The 23,612-nt window shown below is 36.8% G+C and overlaps 1 protein-coding gene across 4 annotated transcripts in view; it reads left to right on the top strand.

Moving 5' to 3' along the window:
- Nucleotides 1-23,612, top strand: part of RNF128 (ring finger protein 128) — a 101,817-nt gene that overhangs the window by 60,990 nt on the left and 17,215 nt on the right. For 2 of the 4 annotated variants that reach the window (XM_036304587.1, XM_036304588.1), the window contains exons 3-6: nt 10,778-10,849; nt 14,864-14,946; nt 16,204-16,300; nt 18,810-18,978. In XM_036304587.1, the coding sequence (XP_036160480.1) occupies nt 10,778-10,849; nt 14,864-14,946; nt 16,204-16,300; nt 18,810-18,978 (421 nt within the window). The remainder of the gene's footprint in view (nt 1-10,777; nt 10,850-14,863; nt 14,947-16,203; nt 16,301-18,809; nt 18,979-23,612) is intronic. The other 2 variants (XR_004966887.1, XM_036304589.1) reach the window with 1 other exon arrangement.

The raw sequence follows: 23,612 nt of genomic DNA, 5'->3' as shown, positions 1-23,612 counted from the left end.
TTTTTCTTTTTCTTTTTTTAAATTCTGGGCCAGCTTTAGCTCTGGCTCCAGCTCTGAAGCTTCTGCTGTTGAAAGAAGGTATCTGGTTTGTTTGGGTTCTATAATCGAAACAATGTATAACTCTAGCTCTGAGATCCCGGGCTTGCTGAAAGCAGATTTCTGGGGTTTTGTTTAGCTTCTATTTTTGTTACAATGTTTCTTAAACTGCAAACTCAGAGGCCGGCAAGGCCGGCGGGGAACGTTGGAGTCCTCCGTCACTGAAGCAAGCAAGCCTCATGTTCAGTTTAAGCTGCCTGGCTGCCGGCCGCCATCTTGGCTGGCAGTTAATTTGCATATCTCGCTGATTAGCCAATGGGAAGGGTAGCAGTCGTATGCCAATTACCATGTTTCTCTTTTATTAGATAGGATTGCTTCCATTTTCAAAAGAACTTTTCTTGACTTCAAGCCAGAAATCTTGGAGTTATTCTTTTTCCTTTTTTTTCTCTCACTTCCCATATAACCTCCGTGAGCAAATACTATTGGTTCTACCTTCATTATATATCCAGAATCTGATTACTTCTTACCAACACCACTGCTTCCACCCTGTTCCAAGCCACCATCATTTCTTACTTCCTCTGAATCTCAAGTATTTTCACCATAGCAACAGAGTGGTATGCTATGTCTCCAGAATGCTCAGTAGAGATTTAATATTTTCAGCTGATCTTATATTAGAGACAAGAATACATTTTTATGTGAACTGAGAAATTCCTCCAAAGGCCATGAAGTTTTGGCTACTTCATGCACTTTTTATCCAATAAGCAAAGATTAACCCAATTTATTTGGGAGTAATGGAACAGTGAGGGTTTCTGTATGGCAAGAAAGTTCACTGAATTTTAGAACAAATTAGAATTGAAATCTTATTATAAAACCTTCATAATGATTAGACACCAGTATATGTTAATGAGTGATGATTATTTCAATATTTAAAATTAATTGACTTCTGTCCTTCTCAAAGAAGCAGCTATCACATTGATGGCAGGTTCAGCATGTTACTAGCTATAGTCAAAAGGATGTTTCAAATTCCTGTGCCAGACCATTCAATAATTTCACACTGTGTTAACATTTGACTTTTGTATATTGAGCTGTTTTTATCTCTAAGGTTGGAAAGAAATATGTGTCATATATGAGTAACTACCCAAAGGTTATAGTTACAATGATGAGTAGTTGGTTTGCTTATGTTTGTGGTGTAGTCTGTATTTCTATATCCTAAGTGCAATAAAAACTTTATTAACATGGCATTAAACTTTGACAGCAAGTAATAAAGTTTATAAAGAACTGTCTGGTGTTCCACAAGTTTCATTGGATATTTAACTCTGATCTCCTTGTTCATTCAAGTAATTTTTATAGTATATTTTATGAACATTAACTTCTGTATAAACGATAAAGAATAGCATTAAAACTTCTCACCTTTTAGAGAAGGCTTTTGAGAGGGCCTCTATCACTACTTAGCAGGCTATATCTGTTTATCCCTTGGTGACTAAAGGATTAAATATATGACTAATAATCCCTTTTGCTTATAAATTATTGAGAGTACTAGAATGTCATTGACCTGTTATTTAATTTTCGTGACTTCCTATTTTTATTTTTCAAAAGTAGAGAATTTGCCCTAGCAAGGTGGCTAAGTTTGTTGGAGCATCATCCCATATACCAAAAAGGTTGCAGGTTCAATTCTGAGTCAGGGCACATACCTAGATTGTGGGTTCTATCCCCTATCCAGGCACATACAGGAGGCAACTGCTCAATGTTTCTCTCTATCTCTCTTTCTCTCACTCTCTGCCTTCCTCTTTCTCTAAAATCAGTAAAAAAGACATATCCTCAGGTGAGGATTAAAAAAAAAGGCAGAGAGCTTGATGCGTATAATGGCTATAACTATTACTAAATGTTTAACAGCATTATCCCCATTTTATGAGTAGAAATGGTAATGAGTTACAGAAACTTACCCTCATTAGAAAATTAGGAATTCATTAAAATATTCATGAATTTCTTCCCTATGGACAATTATGATGCATAGTGTTTAATGTAAGGCAAATTGATAAATGTACAGTATAACTATAAATTTTGATGACCAGAATACCCAAATATAATGGGCAGCACACAGTACCTGCATGCCTGACATATCATAGGATGATGTGTATAAACACATATCATCCCCTTTTTGTGGGTGGAAAGATTTTAAACAAGATGAAAAGTATCAGTGGGTTATGAATGAAAATAACATACTAGGCATTACATAATGGATGTGTGTCTCCACTAGGAACAATCCAAACCTGAAACAAGGAAGATTATGGAAAACATGGCATGGTCAGACTAAATTGAATTTTGGAGTAACCACTATAATTTTGACTCTGGCATGGGACACCCAGAATTTGGTGATACAATGCATGTATCCTAACCATAACCAAGCAATTAATACTCAATGACAACAATGCATGTGTTGGATTTTACATTGGCCAGTGAAACAAAAGTGAGTTCTACATGAAATAGAAGCTGAAATACAATGGGACAAGCTGAATTTACTTTTAATGAAGAGTGACTTTCAAAAGAAAATAGTTTACTCTCTAAAAGAGTTTACTCTCTAAAATTAGACAGATTGGTCAAGGTGTTTACTCACAGATTAGAAGAAATCATCTTCCAAGAGGATAGAAAATAATGAGAATCTTCTTGGAACGATGACAAAGTTTAATAATCTAGTCACACAGGATAATGCTAGACTCTAGCAGCTAGAGAATGCTAACTATCAAGGCTGGAAAAGAGCATATATTCTGACACAACAGGGTCCGTTAACTATTTTACTGCAAATGGAGACCCAAGTAACCCTGTGGTAATGGCCTTCCATTTTTAGCTTTGGAAGCATAGAGAGAGTATCTTTGAGACACATGCAGATCCCCAAATTTATGGAAATTTCCTGGGTGAAATTGTAACTTACAGTGCTGATCTCTGACTGATCTTGACCAAAGAGTGGACCAAAGTAAAACTAGCATTTTGAAATAGGAAAAAATACTGAATGATATTCATGTATTCCCCAGGGGAAGGAGATGGTGTTGTGCACATCCATCACTGTGAACTTATAAATATATAATAATATGAGTTGAGACATATGATTGACTTTGTCTTCACCTAACCCGAAACCTAGAAATAATGGAAACATTGCCACTGGTGGTAACATTTGTACATAATAATATCTGGTATGTGAGCAAAGGAAAATTCTTCTAGGAAGTTTTAATAAACAATCTGTGATATATCCTTATTTATTTTATAACCAAACTGTGTCATAACCATATTATAATATGGCATGACACTAATATTATTGGTAAGATTCAACTACCTTATATAAATAAATCATGATGATCAAATTACTGGGCAATTAAACCTCCCTAGGATGTGATAATAATGGAGAGTGATTGACCTGAGGAAGAAATAGATTTAGTTCATTACTATATTAAATAGCTGTATACAGTTTATCACAAAGTTCAAGTGGTCATAGATCAAGGGAAAAAACAGATGTTAAATTAGTACATCAGTATAAATATATGTGCAATGGTCTTATAGAATGGAAAAAGTGTTTCTTTGGGACTATTTTCTCCCTTTGTTTGCTTCTAAAGTATTACATATGCTTATCTTGTTCTTACTGTATCTTTTATATAAATGCTGTACTAACTGTAAAATCCCAAATAACTATGACTATTGTGTTGTTTAAAGCACCTTGACTAAGAACAAAGGGATGGATTGTGAAGAGAGATAAAACGGTATATCTAGTTGCTTACTCCTTGCAAATTGCCAAGGAATGGATGATTCGCCCTTGGCCAACCTCAGAAATGTGGCTCTGAAAGTGTTCATTATGATGGTGATGGGTGGTTTTTATAGACACCTAGAGCAATGGACCATGTTGTACCAGCTTGTCAAGGTGACTTGACACAACAATCAAGATTGATGATATGCATTTGGTTTCATTGTTGAGGTCCTGATTTTCAGAAGTATAGCCAGTTGCTACCAAAATTATCAAGTGACCATAGTCTCCATTTGAGCCTCAGATCCTGAAATACAAATTGGCTCCCTAAGCAGAAATGTGCCACACATGTCCTTGTAGTTTCCTGCCAAAGAGATAGCACTCCTGTGTGGTCTCAGACAAGGAAAAACTAAGCTACAGTACTATCTTAAAAGTTGTTCATGAACTTATAGCATGACTAAAAAATATTTGAAATATTTCTATTTACATTAAGTTTTCTCTACTACTATGGGAAATTAACTGGAAGATTGTATCAGCTATCTGCATGCACTATCAATATACTATACACATTTGTGGTAGGTGTGTTTGCATGCATGTCGCTGTTTCTACATATGTTTGAGAATTATTGTCTTTTACAAAACCATTACTTTGTCTCTTATGTAATAATAGTAAATTAAATAAAATCTTATGTGAGTTGGACCTAGTTTTATAGTCTTTCTCTGATTTTCTCACTGAATAAAAGAAAGCTCCTATAGGCTTCAGGAGTTTTACATATTTACTTACTCTAACTTTATATTTATATCACTAACTAGAGGCCCAGTGCATGAAATTCGTGCAGGGGGAGGGGATCCCTCAGCCCTACCTGCACCCTCTCCAATCCGGGACCCCCCGGGGGATGTCCAACTGCCTGTTTAGGCCCAATCCCTCTCGCAATCTGGGACTGCTAGCTCCTAACCGCTCACCTGCCTACCTACCTGATTGCCCCTAACCACTCCGCCTGTCTGCCTGATGCCCCTAACTGCTCCCCTGCCTGCCTGATCACTCCTAACCTCTCTGCCTTCCTGCCTGATCGCCCCTAACTGCTCCCTTGCTGGCCTGATTGCCCCCAACCGCTCCCCTGCCTACCTGATTGCCCCTAACCACCTCTGCCTGCTGGCCTTATTGTCCCTAATTGCCCTCCCCTGCCAGCCTGGCCTCCCCTAACTGCTCTCCCCTGCTGGCCTGATCACCCCTAACTGCCTCTGTCTCGGCCCCCACCACAGTGGCTTTGTCCAGAAGGACGTCCGGATGGATGTCTGGAAGACATCCAGTCTAATTAGCATATTACCCTTTTATAGAGGTTTTGCTTGTCTTTCTTTGAAAAAATGCTATAATCTGAGCCATACCTATATACTGGGTTGAAATCCCCTTTTCTTTACTTCTTTTCCTAACAGTGCATTTCCTCATATTATTCACAGTGAATAGCCTGCATGTGAGTGGTCTGCACTCCTATTTACCTCCATCTCAGGAATTCTATAGACTTATGGGGAGCTATTTTATTGTCTGTACTTCCTCTTTCCTTTACAGATGCTTTCATTCAAATATTATGCATAGGTTTTTTATTGGAAAAGATAGATTTTTTTTCAGTTCTTATAGATCTAAACAGCCACATGACTTAGACATTGATTTTGTTCACAGGAATATATGGGGGGAAACCCTCTTACTATAATTCTTGATTTTAAGAATTCTGTTTTATATATTCTGAGCCAAATGTTTATGAAAATATTTGTTTTAAAAAGTGGTGACTAGCCCTGGCTCAGTTGGTTGGGCATCCTTCCATGTACCAAAATGTTGTCAGTTCAATTCCCAGTCAGGGCACATGCCTGGGTTGTGGGCTCAATCCCCAATAGGGGTTGTGCAGGAAGCAGCTGATTGATGGTTCACCCTCACATCAATGTTTCTCTCTCGCCCTCTCCGTCTCCCTTCCTCTCTCTCTCAAAATAAAAGAAAAATAATCTTTTTTTAATCATGACTTAAGTGCAGGAAAATCTAGTTTTCTTTTGTCCACCCTACTCTCTTTTCTTTAAGAAACAATATGTTTTTATTTATTTCTGAGAGGAAGAGAGAGGGAGATAGAAAGAAAGATGGAAACATCAATGATGAAAGGGAATCATTGATCGGCTGCCTCCTGCACACCCACACTGGGGATCGAGCTTGCAACCTGGGCATATGCCCTGACTGGGAATCGAACCATGACCTCCTGGTTCATAGGTCAATGCTCAACCACTGAGTCACACTGACCAGGCACACTCCCCTTTTTGGCTTTTGCAGGCCTTGCCCCCTATCAAGTAATTAGGTTTGACTACATGGCTAGTGTTATTCATGTAGGTTTCAGTTAAGCTAAAATCTGAATGCCTTGGGACCAAAACCAGTCTAAAAGATCACCAGACTGAAACATTATTTTTATTTAATTGGATATAAGTACACAAATGAACTATGCAGAATATCATTTTCAGTCCAAATAAAGCCCTAATCAGAACCCAAAATACTATATACCAGAGATTCTTCAGTGACTAGAGCAATCACAGCTTTTGAATAGCTTAAATAATGACATTAAATTTATGTTTTTAAAAAAATTGGCCAACAACTAAGCTTCTTTGAATTAGCCTTGAACTCTACTGCCAGATATTCTTTGACCAGGTATTTCTTAAGATGGGGGAGGAAGAGGAAGGAGTATGTTGTTATAATATACTTGTTTAAAAGAGTTCCCCAAATCTCAGTAAGTAGCCAATTTAGGAAGGATTTGAAGATTGGATAATAGCTGACTTTGAGATTTCTTTTTTCTTATTTATTTTATTTATCTTTTTCATAAGGAATATGAAGCCTTTTGAAGACACAATGGAGGCAGTGTACTATAGTGGAGAGATTATGGGCTTTAAAGCCAGTTGGAACCTGGGCTTGAATTGAATCACAGCTCTGCAGCTAACCAGCTGCCTGGACTTTAGTCAAGCTTCTTAATCTTTTCTTGTCTATAAAACTTGGATATTAACATACCCATTCCATAAGATTGATAATGATTAAACAAGATGACACTAAGCTTAGTGTTGAACCTGACACATGGTAGAAGCCCAGTACATGTTATCTAAGCATGAGTGGGGGGGTTAGGGGGTAACGTGGGGATAGGGACACATATGTAATAACTTAATCAATAAAAAATTTAAAAAAACTTTCTAAATTTAACAAGTAGAGGCTTTTAATAAGTAAAACTGTGACTTGGATGAGAAAATCATGAAAATCTGTTTTAATTTTATAAATTCAGAAGCTAATCTTTGAGCACTGACTAAGCACTATGGGATTTTTTTCATGTTAAACACACAGTCCTAGCAATCTAGTGGGAGAGAAAGACATGAATAATACAATTACAGAATATGGTAAGAGGTAGAAACACTGTCCTATTGGAATTGATGGGATAGAAGAGAATTCTGATATGGTGGAGAGACATTGGAAAAGTGTCTAATGTAACTTGTCTAAGAAAGTAGATATAATCTTGAAGTTATTTTTAAGGAATAGTAGGTAAATTACAGTTTGTTTTGGGGCATATTGTCTTTAAATGTTGAAACATATTTGAGCACTCAGAAGTTTGACTTAAATAATATTATCCAAGCATATGTACATAATATAAACTACTTGGTCTTAATGTTCTCATATTTCAGTTTTTATAGGAATGAATGCATCTTGGAATCTTTTGCTATCAGTGTTGACAGTGAAATATTTTGAATACTAATTGCAGTTTTGCAAGTGAATTTCATCCAAGCTCCAAAAATATAGTTTGTGCTTCTTACCAAAATCATATGGCTCACATCCATATTTAAAGAAAATGACTTTTGGTTGTTTTTTTTAAGCTCAGGAGGACTTACTGGAAATATTCAAACTTCCTTTTAAATGATTTTTCTTTTATTCCAGGGCTGCTTTGTTAAACATTGGTTTCTACTGTGCTACAAATCTTTTATAAATTCTTCATAATCAAGTCTGCTGCTTAGAATCTTCTGGCATATTGGGTTTTGCTCTGTCTTTTTGTATCTCCGACTTGTATCCTTGTGAGTTCATTTCTCTAATTGTGTTGTAGAGTTTGTTGCTTAAGCCTAATTCAGAAGTGCTCTAAAGACAAAGTGTAAAATGACTGTCAAAGACTTAACTACATGTTTTCCTTTTCCTATTTCCTGTTCTTGGTTCTTTTACTTACAATTTGCATTTTTCTAATCTTGGTATCTTAAAGCTCATGATCTATATACAAAAAAAAAAAAATAGTTACATTTGGAAGTCTAGGCCAAGGTCAGGGTCCTGTTGGCATACTGCTTGTTCACTTTAAGGACTGGAAACAATTTGAAAGACCATAGAATCCAGGAGTTGGAAAAACTTCAAAAGGTAGCTGAGTCATGGATAGGAGTATTGTAATGGAATCTTGGAATATGAAGAGTTCCAGTAACAGCTTTATCATTTAGAGGTGGCATGCCCTTTTGGACGAGTTTTTGTTTTATTTTGTCTTTGTTTTTATTTTTTACTTTTCCAAGCTTCCATTTGCTCATCTTTAAAATGAGGATATTATCTCCCTCAGGAGGTTGTTGTGATAATTAAATGAGGTAACAGATATAAAGATATTTTTAAATTATAAAATAATTGTATAAATATAAGGAAGTAGTACCAACTTCCTGTTCCAAGCCACAGTAAAAAAAAAAAAAGATGGTTTCCTTGATTTTGGGAAGAAACACTAATTCTGGGCTTCAGTAGGACTAACTGTGAACTCAGAGATGTTGAGCAAGGCATTTCTCCTCCTTGGGCATCACTTTTCTTATCTATCAGATTTGCTATCAGGCTAAGTGAACTCTAAAAGTTCTTCCAGTTCTAAAGATCCTAAGTGTACTTCCTTTCACTGTCACTCTATAATATACTTACTAGAGGCCTGATGCATGAATTTGTGCACAGGTGGGGTCCCTCGGCCTGGTCGGCGATCAAGGCCTATTGGGGGGCTGGCTGGTCAGGGTGAAAGACCCCGGGAGGTTGGCTGGCCGGCCCCTCTGATCGGGGCCTATGGGGGGGGCCAGCCAGCAGGGGGGAGGAATAGTGGCAGGGGCTGGGGGAGGGGCTGCGGGCAGCCCTGTCCCCAATCGGGGTGGGGTGGCTATCAGGGGCGGGACTGGCCAGGAGCAGGGACCACGGGAGGTTGGGGGGGCAATCAGGGCCCGGATCAGGCTGGTTGGCTGCCGCTGTGTGCATCATAGCAACCGGTTTTTCTGGTCATTCCACTGTTTGGTCACTGGGCTTTTATATATATGAAATATAAGTAACAAAATTGAAGGGAAAATATTTGTGCTCAAAATAAAGTGCCATCATAGAATTCTCCTTGTGAGTTAACTCATAATTAAGACCCAAAATGAGAATGAAGGGACCTCGATTAGCACTTCTTTCCTTCTGAGGACTAGGCCTTCCTATTAACTATTTCTATTAAGTTATATTTGCTGGTCAGGTAATAATCTGAGAAGTTTCTGTTGTTCCTGTGATAGCAAATAAATAGTTTAGATAGTAATCTTCTTGGCATTAAGCCAAATACCTTTCACATAATGATATCTTATGTAGGAGGTAGGTTTGAGCATTAAGGAATTTCCTTACATACCTACATTCATGGATTATTTCCTTCCAACATATATTTGCTGCAGTTATATATAAACATGTTACAAGAACCTGTTATGCTTATTTTGAATAGTAGTTTATATTTTCATTTAGTAAACATTTTATTGAGTGTCTGCTATATGCCAGATATTACACTAGATACTTGAATTATCTCTAATTTTCACATCACATAAATGTCAGATGTAGGTCTCCCTGCTGGAGATGGAGATACATATATAAGGATGAAGAAGCTGTTTACATTCTCACAATGACCTCTGGTTCTAGGTGCTTACTTTTTACTGAATTTCTACCAAGTTTGTTCATTTTGCAGTTTAAAATAGGAAGATAGTTTATTATCTTGCCATGCTGCACATACTATCTCTCTATTCCACAGAGCATCCATCCAGGTGTGACAACTGGCTTCTTCTTCAGTTTACACATATATTATATTCAATTGAGGTATTTGTGTATGAGGTAGATTTTAATGAAAGGGGCATATCTTTTTGCAGTATCACAAATAACTTCAGATTAACACTGAATAAATCATACCACCTGGGATTTTTTATCTTTGAACAGTTCATCTCACATAGAAGGAGAGTTTCTCATTGATTACTCTCTTATCTTTTCCCAATCTCTGATTTCCCCTATACCCTAATTTTACTTCTGATTCAATTATGTACTACATTTTAGTCCTTATTCCTTAAATGAGCCTGGGGCTTGTCTTTACATGCCCAGACTCCTCTAGGTATGTGCTCAGTAGGAAAAAAACAGGCCTACCACTCTCAGAAGCCACCCTCTTTACAAGGTAGTAGTGATTATAAACAGTAATTATTTTTCCTAATACTAAATAACACTGTAAGGGTTGGTAATAGCCTTATTTTATAGATGTGTAAACAAGCTCAAAGAATTAAATGAGTTGTTCAGGATTATTCATTTAATAAGTAACAAAGTCAGATTTTCATCTAGGTCCATTTAAATCCAAATCCTGTGTACTTTCTACCAAGTGAGAAATGATTTTTTAAAGAAAGGAAAAGATCTACTTTAAGATTCTCTGAGCTTGAAAATAAGAATATTGCTTTGAAAATTCATAACATTTGAATTCATTTGGAATGGGGACACATAGCTTTTACTATTGTAGCCCGAAGATGCTGTTTAAGAAGTTAGGGAAACATAATAAGTGAAAAGTTTCAGTAATTTAAAAAATCCTGCCCCGTATCAGATAAGGCAATTATTATAATTAATTAAATTTTATATTTTAAAAAATTTTATCTTTTAAAATCTATTTAACTGAATAAATATTTTTAATTATAACTTTATCATTGTATTTTTAATAGTTTTTGTAATACCTATTCTTTTTTATTACAGAGACAATTAAAGGCAGATGCTAAAAAAGCTATTGGAAGGCTTCAACTACGCACACTGAAACAAGGGGACAAGGTACATTTGTGACATAAAATGCCTTTTGTTTTAAAGCAATGCTTAGCAAGCCATTGTTAAAGCTAAATGTTCTTCCAAAGTAGTATTTTCATTTGAATTTATAAATCTTAACTTTTAAAATTTATTCAATGTTGAAGATAGGCTGAATAATGACTCCCAAAGCTATCTAGGTTCTAGTCCCTGAACTTGTAAATATTACTTTATATGGCAAAAAAGAAATTTTACATATGTGATTCAATTAAGGAAGGATCTTGAGATGGGGAGGTTATCCTGGATTATCCAGGTGAATCCTAAATATAATCACAGTATCATTGTTAGAGGGAGGAAGGGGCAGATTTGACTACAGTACATGGAAACAAGAGGTTGGGTGGTGACACAAGAAGGAGGCCATGAGTCAAGGAATGCAGACACCCTCTAGAATCTGGAAAAGGTAAGGAAAGGGATTCACCCCTGAAGTCTTCAGAAATAGCACAGCACTGCCAACACCTTGATTTTTTAAATTATGATTTCCAAGGCAATAAGAAAATAAATTTGTTATTTAAACCATAAAGTAATAGTAAATTGTTTTAGCAACAATAGGAAACTAATACAATGCTTCAATATAGCTTTACTTAAATAATTAGGTTCAGGTTAAGACAGTTGAAAACTACCATTAATGTGTAAATTGTGTATCAAAAATATAGAATTTATTGAAATAAAAAAATACCAATTCACTAAAATAAAAAATGAATAAATAGATTTTCTAGTAGCCACATTAAAAAGTTTTAAAAAGACAAATTAATTTTAATGCCTAGTATAATATATCTAAAATATAATCATTTCAACATGTGATCAATATATAATTATTAATGCAATATTTTACATTTATATTTTACTAAGTCTTTAACATCTAGTGTATATTTTATACTTATGGCACATTTCAGTTCAAATCAGTCACATTTCAGGCACATGTGGTAGTGGCTACTGAATTAGACAGCACAAGTTTGAAAAATGAGCACATTGGACTAATCATCTCTAGGGTTTTCTCTATGCCATGTCATGTTATGTTGCTTCTGCTGCTCTTCATTTTAAATCAGCTATAGTATAAAAGTGTATATGTGGCTTGTTGGTTGGTGAGATCAGAATGTTAGAGTGATAACAACTATGGTCATAAGTTTAAGCTTAACAATCAGTAAGATCTGTGCCGATATGTAGATGTGGCTTTTAATGTTACACCAGTTGGTCATAAGTAGTATAGGGTATGTGGACAGAGTGGGTAGTTGTATAAATTTTCATAACATAGGTCAGCATGTTCTAGTACATGAAATGATAAACATAAAAATACCCTTTATAATAGCACCAAAACCATTAAATACTTAGGTATAAATCTTACAAAATATGCATAAGATTTATATGCTGAAAACTGCAAAACATAAAAGAAAAAAGAAATCAAGGAAGACGTAAATAAATGTGCATGGGTCAGAATACTAACTGTTGTCAAAATATCAATTCCCCCCAAAAAACTAATCTGTTTATTCAATGTAGTTTCAATCAAAATCCTAGTTGTCAATCAAAATTGACAAGTTGATTATAAGGAAATCAAAAGAATTACAATAACCAAAGCAATTTTTGTAAAGAAGAACATTTGGATGACTCACATTACCTGATTTTCAGAATTATTTTTTTAAGATATTGTGATATTGGAGAAAGGAGAGATCTTTATTTAAATCAATGGAATAGAAGAGAAAGTCCAGAAAGAGACCAGCATATATATGGTTAATTGATTTTGACAAAGGTGGAAAGGCAATTCAATAAAGAAAAATAGCCAATTGTTGGGTCTCTATATGCAATGATTGAATATCCATATGCAAAAGTGAACCTCAATCCATACTTTATACCCTTTGTGAAAATTAACTCAAAATGGATCACAGGCCTAAATATAAAACCTAGAACTATGAAATTTTTAGAGGAAAACTTCAGAGAAAAATATCTTCATGGCTTGGGTTAGGCAAAAATTACTTAGATGTGATACCAAAAACATGCCCATTAAAGAAAAAAAATGAGAAATTTAACTGTCAAAATTAAGAATTTTTACTCTTTGAAAGACACTGTTAAGAGAATGAAAAGACTGCCCTGACTGGTTTGGCTCAGTGGATAGAGTGTCGGCCTGCAGACTGAAGGGTTCCAGGTTCGATTCCGGTCAAGAGCATGTACCTTGGTTGCGGGCAAATCCCCAGTAAGGAGTGTGCAGGAAGCAGCTGAGTCGATGTTTCTAACTCTCTATCCCTGTCCTTCTCCCTTCCTCTCTGTAAAAAAAATCAATAAAATATATTTTTTTAAAAAAAAGAATGAAAAGACAAGCAACAGACTGGGAGAAAATATCTGCAAACCCCATATCTGATAAAAAGCTGTATCCAGAATGTATGAAGAACTCTCAAGACTCAACAGTAAAAAAACAAGCAACCTAGTGAAAAATGGGCAAAACAGACATGTTACCACATGGATGGCAAAAAAGCACATAAAAGGATGCTCAACATCATTAGTCATTAGGGAAATGCAAATAAAAACCACAATGCGATAACACAGCACATTCATTAGAATGGCTAAAACAAATACAATTGACAATACCAAGAGCTGGCCAAGATATGGAAAAACTGGAACTCTCATGCATTTGCTGGTGAGAATGCAATGTACAGCCAGTTTGGAAAACAGTTTGGCGGTTCTTTATGTAGTCAAATATGCACTTTGCAAACAACACAGCAATCACACTACTAAATATTTACCCTAGAGGGAAAAAAATGTGTTCACATAAAAACTTGTACACAATTGTTCAGCTTTATTAATAATTACCAACAATGGGAAAGAACCCAAATGTCCCTTAATTGGTGAATGGATAAATAACTGTGGTACATTGATATCCCGGAATACTGGTTAGCAATATAATGGGAGGGGACCCTACCAATACACACAACAATATGAATGACTCTCAAATGCATTATGTTAACTGAAAGAAGTCAGACTCAAATGCAGGAGTCCATTTAGAAATTCTAGAAAAGCCAAAAGCATAGAAACTAAAAACAGATCAGTGGTTGCCAGAGGGTGGGGGTAAAAGGAGAGGTAACTACAAAGGGGTACAGAGGAATTTGTTGAGGTAATAAAACTATTTTATATTTTGATTGTGGTGGTGATTAAGTGGCATGTTTGTCTAAACTTGCAAAACTGCATACTAAAAAGAGTGAATTTTACTGTATGTGAATTATATCTTAATTTTCTTTAAATTGCCCTAGCCGGTTTGGCTCAGTGGATAGAGTGTGGGCCTGCGGACCAAAGGGTTGCAGGTTCGATTCCAGTTAAGGGCCGGTACCTCAGTTGCAGGCTCCTCTCTGGCCCGGGCCCTGGTCAGGGCTCATGCAGGAGACAACCAATTGATTTGTTTCTCTAACATCGATATTTCTCTCTGTCTTTCTCGCTTCCATTCTCTTAAAAAAAATCAATGGAAAAATATTCTAGGGTGAGGATTAAATAATAATAATAAAAATAAATAAATGGAACAACATAGCTAAAGAATTGTACAAATGGCATTTTGTAAATTAAATCTAGGAAAAGGGTTTAAATAAGTGCTCCATGTTTTTCTTTGTGCTATTCCCCTTTTAGATAACTTTATTCTTTTACATTTTTAAGTCTAAATAATTTTATTTTAAATTGCAATTATGTAATGCAGTGTAATCAACTGTACTCACCATGTTTTAATTAGATCCTCAGACCTTATAGCTGAAAGTTTGTACCCTTTTACCAACTTCTGCCAATTTCCTCCACCTCCAGTCCCTGGCAACCACATTTCTACTCTCTGTTTCTATAAGTTTGACATTTTAGTGTAAATAATTTTAAATTGCTTATTAAACAGTCATTTAGTGATATGATGTTCTTCTTTCTATAGGAATTTATGCAATTTAAGACATGTATATTCTGATCTTGTTCTGTAGTTTAATGTATTGTTTCTTATCCATTAGAGTAACAATAACTATTTGCTCATAGGAAATTGGTCCTGATGGAGATAGTTGTGCTGTGTGTATTGAACTGTATAAACCAAATGATTTAGTGCGCATCTTAACCTGCAAGTAAGTTTGATTTTCATTTATATCATCAATAAGAATAGCTGATTTACAAAAATGATTGTAATGGGGGAAACTATTTTGAATATTTCCAAGTTTATGTAAATAAAGTGTTTATTTATTTATTAAATTTTGTTTTATTGCTTAAAGTATTACAAAGCGTATTACATATGTCTCCTTCCCCCCCCCCTTGACCTTCCCCCGGCCTCCCCTACCCCCTAAAGTATTTTGTTATTTTCATTTAAATATAGGAGAATGCTTTATTTTTAATAATATTGAAATTGATATATGGCTAATTATATAAAGTGTCCATAATTTGATAAAATTTGTAAACGAGTTTCATATAAAACTGAGAACCTAGTCAGCACCACAATTATACTGTATATATACTAGGTTATTTAAATTCATGCTAGCAATTCTATTAAGGAAAAAACATAACATCAACTTATTAGTGCCTATTTGGAAGAATTCATTCTTTTGTGGGTTTTTTTATTTATTATCTCTCTCCTGAAAGTTGTTCTTAACACTCTTTCTTTTAGCTACTAAAAAGTGGTGCCCTAAGCATGTATAATATTGCCTAAAGAATCAGCACTATGTTGTATTCAATACTGTATTGTACTATATTATTGGGAATGACCAACCGTACCATTTTACAGTTAGGGAATGACAAGATAATTAAGATCTGAAATACTGAACAAAGTCTTAGGACAGCAGTGTCTTAGTCATTTTTTGAGTAATGAGTATTGAAACTATATCTTTTGAAGCTAGAATAATAGGGCTTTTATATTAAAAAATACTATATTATGAAATTTCCAAATTTTGCTTCTGTGGCTCCTTCTTGGTATATATGCTGTAATACAGCTAATTTCAACCCATAGGCCACAAGAATTTTTAAAACGTGCAATACCTGACTACTTAGTTAGGGGCACTGATCTCTTTTCCCTTAAATTGTCAAATAAAAAATGACAATTGCCAACACAATAGCTGTCTGGTATGAATGAATCAAAATTATACCTAGTTTTTTGTCAGATTGGCAAAAAAAAATCATATATTTTTTGGTGTGCCACAGAATTTGAGTAACTAGTTTATGTGTGCCATGAGATGAAAAAGGTTGAAAATTGCTGCTTGTAATAGTGTGTTTAAAAGATAAAAAACAAACATCTGTTAAAAGACTAAGTGAAATTACAGGGTAACCTATTAGTACATTAGGCAAAGTGTTGTTGCTATTTCACAACTGATAAATTATTTTTTTTCCTTCATTAGCCATATTTTCCATAAGACATGTGTTGATCCATGGCTGTTAGAACATAGGACTTGCCCCATGTGCAAATGTGATATACTCAAAGCTTTGGGAATTGAGGTAAACATTACTAAACTCTTTATATGAAGGAACTCAAGCAATGTATTATTTATGTATCTGGGCTTCAGGAGAATAACATCCTTATTTTTTAGCTATGTGATGTGCTAGACTTACAGTGTATACCAAAAATTGAACCTATTTATATCATAGTGACAGTAAGGTGCCATATTGAACTACCTCCATTTTCTGTCTTTCCCCCTTTTCTCACATGTACTTATTTTTTGGTCAGAATTTGAAGTAATGTTCTTATAAACTACCAACTGGCTTGTAGTACCCCTTTCTCATTTTTACTGTCTTACTATTCCATAGCAACCAAACTTGCAGATAAATGAGCTTCTATAGTTTCAGAAAGTATAAGTAATCCTATCTAATAAAGAGTAATGTGCAAATTGACCGTCACTCCAACACAAGATGGCTGCCCCCATGTGGACACAAGATGGCCGCCACAAGATAGCCTGCAGGGGAGGGCAGTTGTGGGTCAGCAGGCCAGCAGGGAAGGGCAGATAGGGGTGACCAGGCCTGCGGGAGAGGGCAGTTGTGGGCCATCAGGCCAGCAGGGGAGGGCAGTTAGGGGCGACCAGGCTGGCAAAGGGAGGGCAGTTGGGGGCGACCAGGCCTGCAGGGGAAGGCAGTTGGGAGCAATTGGCCAGCAAGGGAGCAGTTAGGCGTCAATCACGCTGGTAGGGGAGTGGTTAGGGGTGATCAGGCTGGCAGGGGAGTGGCTAGGGGGTGATCAGGCTGGCAGGGGAGTGGCTAGGGGGTGATCAGGCTGGCAGGGGAGTGGCTGGGGGGTGATCAGGCTGGCAGGCAGAGTGGTTAGGGGCAATCAATCAGGCAGGCAGGTGAGCGGTTGGGAGCCAGCAGTCCTGGATTGTGAAAGGATCCCAGATTGGAGAGGGTGCAGGCTGGGCTGAGGGACACACATCCCCGTGCACGTATTTCATGCACTGGGCCTCTAGTAAATTATAATTATACTAGAAGCCCAGCACGCGAAATCACATGGCCCTGCCCACCCTTGCACTCCTTGCTGGGCCCACTTTGCCACGCCCACCCATCTGCTACGCCACCCGCCCCCCACCTGCCAGCCTTGCTGTGATTGGAGCCTGTGGGCCATGCTGCGTGAGCCAAAATCACGCGAGATTCCAGACCTGCCGCACAAGGCAGGATCCCAGACCCCAGACATGCTGTGTGAGGTGGGACCCCAAATCCCAGACCTGCCACGTGAAGTGGGACCCCAGATCCCAGACCCGCCACACAAAGTGGGACCCCAGACCTGTTGCACATGGCAGAACCCCAGATCCATTGTGCCGGCAAGACCCATCAATGCACCTCCTGGTGACCAGTTATTTGGTCATTACGGCATTAAAACCATGGGCTTTTTATATATATAGATTTGGTAAATGAAAAAAACTACCTCTTCCACAGTACACACAACAGAAAGTCAAACTCAACAAAATATTCCTGATTTGAGGAGATATAGAATACAGTAATTCTCAATTCCCTTAAGAACAGCATAATATTTTTTTAAAATATATTTTATTGATTTTTTACGGAGAGGAAGAGAGAGGGATAGAGAGTTAGAAACATCGATGAGAGAGAAACATCGATCAGCTGCCTCCTGCACACTCCCTACTGGGGATGTGCCTGCAACCAAGGTACATGCCCTTGACCGGAATCGAACCTAGGACCCTTCAGTCCGCAGGCCGACGCTCTATCCACTGAGCCAAACCGGTTAGGGCGCATATTTTTTTTTATTGCCTACCTTGTACCAGGCATTGTATTATGAAGTACTGGGATCACCCAGATGAATATGTCAGGTGTGATGAAAATCTCCTTGTAAAATCTTTTGCCCATCAATGGACCCAATTACTCCAACTGCTCTGGCTGAAACCAGCAAGAGAGTTTTTGTGATTATTAAAAGGCATTATATGTTTTGTTTTTTTTTTAAATATATTTTATTGATTTTTTACAGAGAGGAAGGGAGAGAGATAGAGAGTTAGAAACATCGATGATGAGAGAAACATCGATCAGCTGCCTCCTGCACATATCCTACTGGGGATATGCCAGCAACCCAGGTACATGCCCTTGACCGGAATCGAACCTGGGACCTTTCAGTCCGCAGGCCGACGCTCTATCCACTGAGCCAAACCGGTTTCAGCGGCATTATATGTTTAAAAGGTTAAAAGCATTTCTGTAGCCCAGCCAGCATGACTCAGTAGCTGAGTGTTGACCTATGAACCAGGAGGTCAAGGTTCAATTCCAGGTCAGGGCATATGCCTGGGTTGTAGGCTCGATCCCTAGTATGGGGTGTGCAGGAGTCAGCCAATTAATGGTTCTTTCTCATCATTGATGTTTCTCTCTCCCGCTTCATTCCTCTCCGAAATCAATAAAAATATATTTAAAAGAAAAACCATTGCTGTAATAAGTCACCTATGAATACACTTTGTATGATATGTCAAAGAAGAGCATGTACTCTGAGACTTTTAATTTGTTCAAATGTTTTCCAAAGGTGGATATTGAAGATGGATCAGTGTCTTTACAAGTCCCTGTATCCAATGAAACTTCTAATAGTGCCTCTCCTCATGAAGAAGATAATCGCAGTGAGACTGCATCATCTGGATATGCTTCAGTTCAGGGAGCAGATGAACCGCCTTTGGAGGAACATGTGCAGTCAGCAAGTAAGCACCATGCTGAGGGTCAAGTGCCCCACAAATGATACCTTGTGGTTCTTAGCACTTGTTCCATTCGTCCATTAATACATTTCAGGTTTTTTTCTATGAACAACAATGCAATGCAGGATGAATCCCTTCCTTAGCTTAATATACATATATTCAAATGTACCTGAAGCAAATGACATACCTCAGGAGTGGGAATTACTCACAGAAGAAAAAGGTTTATTGGAAAGTTTCTTTCTGATACATTTAAGTGTTGGCTTGTTAATTTACAGAGGCTAGGACAAAACTTTAAATTTTATAAGCCATTGTTTATTGCAGACCAATCAGCAATTAAAAAAGGAGTTCTTAAATGATAAAAATAGAATTCAATTTACAAAAGCTTGATTTATATACAAGTCCTCAAGAACCCATCTTTTGCACAGATTGAAACTTTGCTTAAGAATAGTGTGTGCTGCCACCTGTTGATTATTTACAATGAAATGAACAAACCTTGGAAACTAACATTGAATACAATAGTGCCCTCTTATCCCTGTTTTCGCTTTCCAAGGTTTCAATTGCCTACAGTCAACCACAGACTGAAAATATTAAATGGAAAATTCTAGAAATAAGCAATTCATAAGTTTTACACTGTGTGCTGTTCTAAGTAGTGTGATGAAATCTAAGCTCCATGCATATTAGTCACTTAGTAGCCACTTCAGTTATCAAGTCAACTGTCCCTGTATTGCAGTGCTTGTGTTCAACCAATCTTTATAATAGCCTAATGCTATGTCACAATACCTATGTCATTCACCTCACTTCATCTGAACACATAGCATTTTATCATCTCACATCATTGCAAAAAGGGTGAGTAGTGTACAATAAGATATTTTAAGAAAGCACATTCATTTGACTTTTATTACAGTATATTGTTATAATTGTTCTATTTTATTCTTAATTTGTTAATCTTTTACTATGCCTAATTTATAAATTAAACTTTATTGTATGTATATATGCATAAGAAAAAACATAATATATATAAAATTCTGAACTATCTGCAATTTCAGGCATCCACTGGGAGGTCTTAGAACATATTCCCTGTGGACAAGGGGAAACTACTGTATATTATTTTGAAAATTCATGTGGATCAGTATTGCAGCTTAGTAATACCATAGTAGTAGAGAAATTTTAGGGAATTCAGTGACTTTTTTTTTCTTAGAAAACCTCTATACCAGTGGTTCTCAATCTTCCGGCCCTTTAAATATAGTTCCTCATGTTGTGACCCAACCATAAAATTATTTTCATTGCTACTTCATAACTGTAATGTTGCTACTGTTATGAATCGTAATGTAAATATCTGATATGCAGGATGGTCTTAGGCGACCCCTGTGAAAGGGTCGTTCGACCGCCAAAGGGGTTGCGACCCACAGGTTGAGAACCGCTGCTCTATATAAAATATTTTCCCTGATTTTAACTTCCAACTTTTTCATGGTTTTTGATGGTTTGAAATGTTTTTATTTTTTTTTTGAAATTTTTTTTTCTTAATCTATATCTATATCTATATCTATATCTATATCTAATCTATATCTATCTATATGTAATCTAATCGGTCCTAATGGTGTTCCAGTCACAACCAGAGCTGGTGAGCAGAGATGGGGGTGGGGACTTCCACTCCCACCACAGGCACTCACAGGCTTGCCTAGCGGTAACTTCAGGCTACCTCAGAGATGGAGGCCGCTCCCGATGGAGGCACACACAGGCAGAAGCTGGTGGGTGGGGACCGGGGTGGTGACTTCTGCCCCCAGCGGAGGCACACGCAGGCCTGCCCAGCACTAACATCACGTTGCCTGTGTGCATCCCTGCCCAGCACTGAGGTGAAGCTGCCTTTCAGAATATAACTTCAGCCATCAAAGACCACCCCAAATGTTTTTTCTTGGATTGTCCAGATGGTAGTGGAAAAACATATCTTTATAAAGTTTTAATACATTATATTAGAGGTCATGGTGTTACTGTTTTACCCACAGTGTCTACAGGAATTGCTGCAAATTTACTTCTCCATGGAAGAACCTTTCATTCCCAATATAAATTACCGATTCCATTAAATGAAACTTCAATTTCTAGACTCAATATAAAGAGTGAAGTTGCTAAAACCATTAAAAAGGCCAAACTTCTCATTATTGATTAGTGCACCATGGAATCCAGGCATGCTATAAATGCCATAGACAGATTACTAAGAACAATTATGAATTTGAATGTTGCATTTGGTGGGAAAGTTCTCCTTCTCGGAGGGGATTTTCGACAATGTCTCAGTATTGTACCGCATGCTATGCGATCGGCCATAGTGCAAACGAGTTTAAAGTAGTATAATGTTTGGGGATGTTTCAGAAAGTTGTCTCTTACAACAAATATGAGATCAGAGAATTCTACTTATAGTGAATGGTTAGTAAAACTTGGAGATGGCAAACTTGATAGCAGTTTTCATTTAGGAATGGATATTATTGAAATCCCCTGTGAAATGATTTGTAATGGATCTATTATTGAAGCTACCTTCAGAAATAGTATATCAATAAATAATATTAAAAATATATCTAAACGTGCAATTCTTTGTCCAAAAAATGAGCACGTTCAAAAATTAAATGAAGAAATTTTGGATATACCCAATGGAGATTTTCACACATATTTGAGTGATAATTCCATTCATTCAACAGATGATGCCGAAAAGGAAAATTTTACCATCGAATTTCTTAATAGTATTACTCCTTCAGGAATGTCGTGTCATAAATTAAAATTGAAAGTGTGTGCAATCATCATGCTACTGAGAAATCTTAATGGTAAATGGGGTATTTGTAATGGTACTAGATTTATTATGAAAAGATTGTGACCTAACATTATCAAAGCTGAAGTATTAACAGAATCTGTAGAGGGAGAGGTTGTTCTGATTCCAAGAATTGATTTGTCCCCATCTGACATTGGCCTCCCATTTAAATTAATTCGACAACAGTTTCCCATGATGCCAGCATTTGTGATGACTATTAATAAATCACAAGGACAAACTCTAGAAAGAGTAAGAATATTCCTACCTGAACCCGTTTTTGAACATGGTCAGTTATATGTTGCTTTCTCTCAAGTTCGAACAGCATGTGATGTTAAAGTTGTAAATACTTCATCACAAGGGAAATTAGTCAAGCAAACTGAAAGCGTTTTCACTCTTAATGTGATATATAGGGAGATATGGGGGCGGGAGACTTATTCTAAAAAGTTTAATCACTTTATCAGTCATTGTTTGCATCACTGTTGTTTTCATATCATGTTTTTGTTTTTATATCATGTCTTTTTTGTTGTTACATCATTTTGTTATTGTTTATTTATTAATAAGTTTATATATTATTTTCATATACATTTTACTAATCTCCTTTCATCTCTGACACTTCTATTATAGAGAAAGGGCAAATAGGAATATTAAAATATTTCCTCTAGCCCTGACTGGTTTGACTCAGTGGATAGAGCATCAGCCTGTGAACTGAAAGGTCCCAGGTTTGATTCCAGTCAAGGGCATGTACCTTGGCTGTGGGCATATCCCCAGTGGGGGGTGTGCAGGAGGCAGCTGATGTTTCTCTCTCATTGATGTTTCTAACTCTCTATTCCTCTCCCTTCCTCTCTGTAAAAAAATCAATAAAATATATTAAGAAAATAAAAAGTAAAATAAAATATTTCCTCTAATGAATTCCCTTTAAATGTGCACAAATTTCATGCACCGGGCCACTAGTCTATAATGAAAGGGTAATATGTTAATTAGACCAGACATCTTCCAGATGTCATTCTGGGCATCCTTCCAGAGGAAGCTGGGTGGAGGGAAGCCAGTCTGGGTCCCGGGTCCCTACAGACGGCCAGAGCAAAGCCAGTGCCCGCAGCTGGGGAAGAAAGGTTTAATTTTTATTTTTTTATAAGAATTATTTTTTTATTAAATCTTTATTATTCAGATTATTACAGTTGTTCCTCTTTTTTCCCCCCATAGCTCCCCTCCAGCCGGTTCCCACCATACCCTCTGCCCTTACTCCCCCACCACACACACACTGTCCTCATCTATAGGTGTACAATTTTTGTCCAGTCTCTTCTCACACCCCCCACACCCCTTTCCCCCCAAGAATTGTCAGTCCACTCCCTTTCTATGCCCCTGATTCTATTATATTCACCAGTTTATTCTGTACATCAGATTTTTTATCCACTTGATTTTTAGATTTACTTGTTGATAGATGCGTATTTGTTGTTCATAATTTGTATCTTTACCTTTTTCTTCTTCTTCCTCTTCTGAAAGAATACCTTTCAGCATTTCATCTAATACTGGTTTGATGATGATGAACTCCTTTAGCTATTTTCTTATCTGTGAAGCTCTTTATCTGACCTTCAATTATGAATGATAGCTTGGCTGGGTAAAGTAATCTTGGTTGTAGGTTCTTGCTATTCATCACTTTGTATATTTCTTGCCACTCCCTTCTGGCCTACATAGTTTCTGTTGAGAAATCAGCTGACAGTCCTATGGGTACTCCCTTGTAGGTAACTAACTGTTTTTCTCTTGCTGCTTTTAAGATTCTCTCTTTGTCTTTTGCTCTTGGCATTTTAATTATGATGTGTCTTGGTGTGGTCCTCTTTGGATTCCTTTT

The sequence above is a fragment of the Myotis myotis genome, unplaced genomic scaffold, assembly GCF_014108235.1.
Source record: "Myotis myotis isolate mMyoMyo1 unplaced genomic scaffold, mMyoMyo1.p scaffold_m19_p_4, whole genome shotgun sequence".
Lineage (NCBI taxonomy): Eukaryota > Metazoa > Chordata > Mammalia > Chiroptera > Vespertilionidae > Myotis > Myotis myotis.
This window is presented reverse-complemented; position numbering and strand designations above follow the sequence as displayed.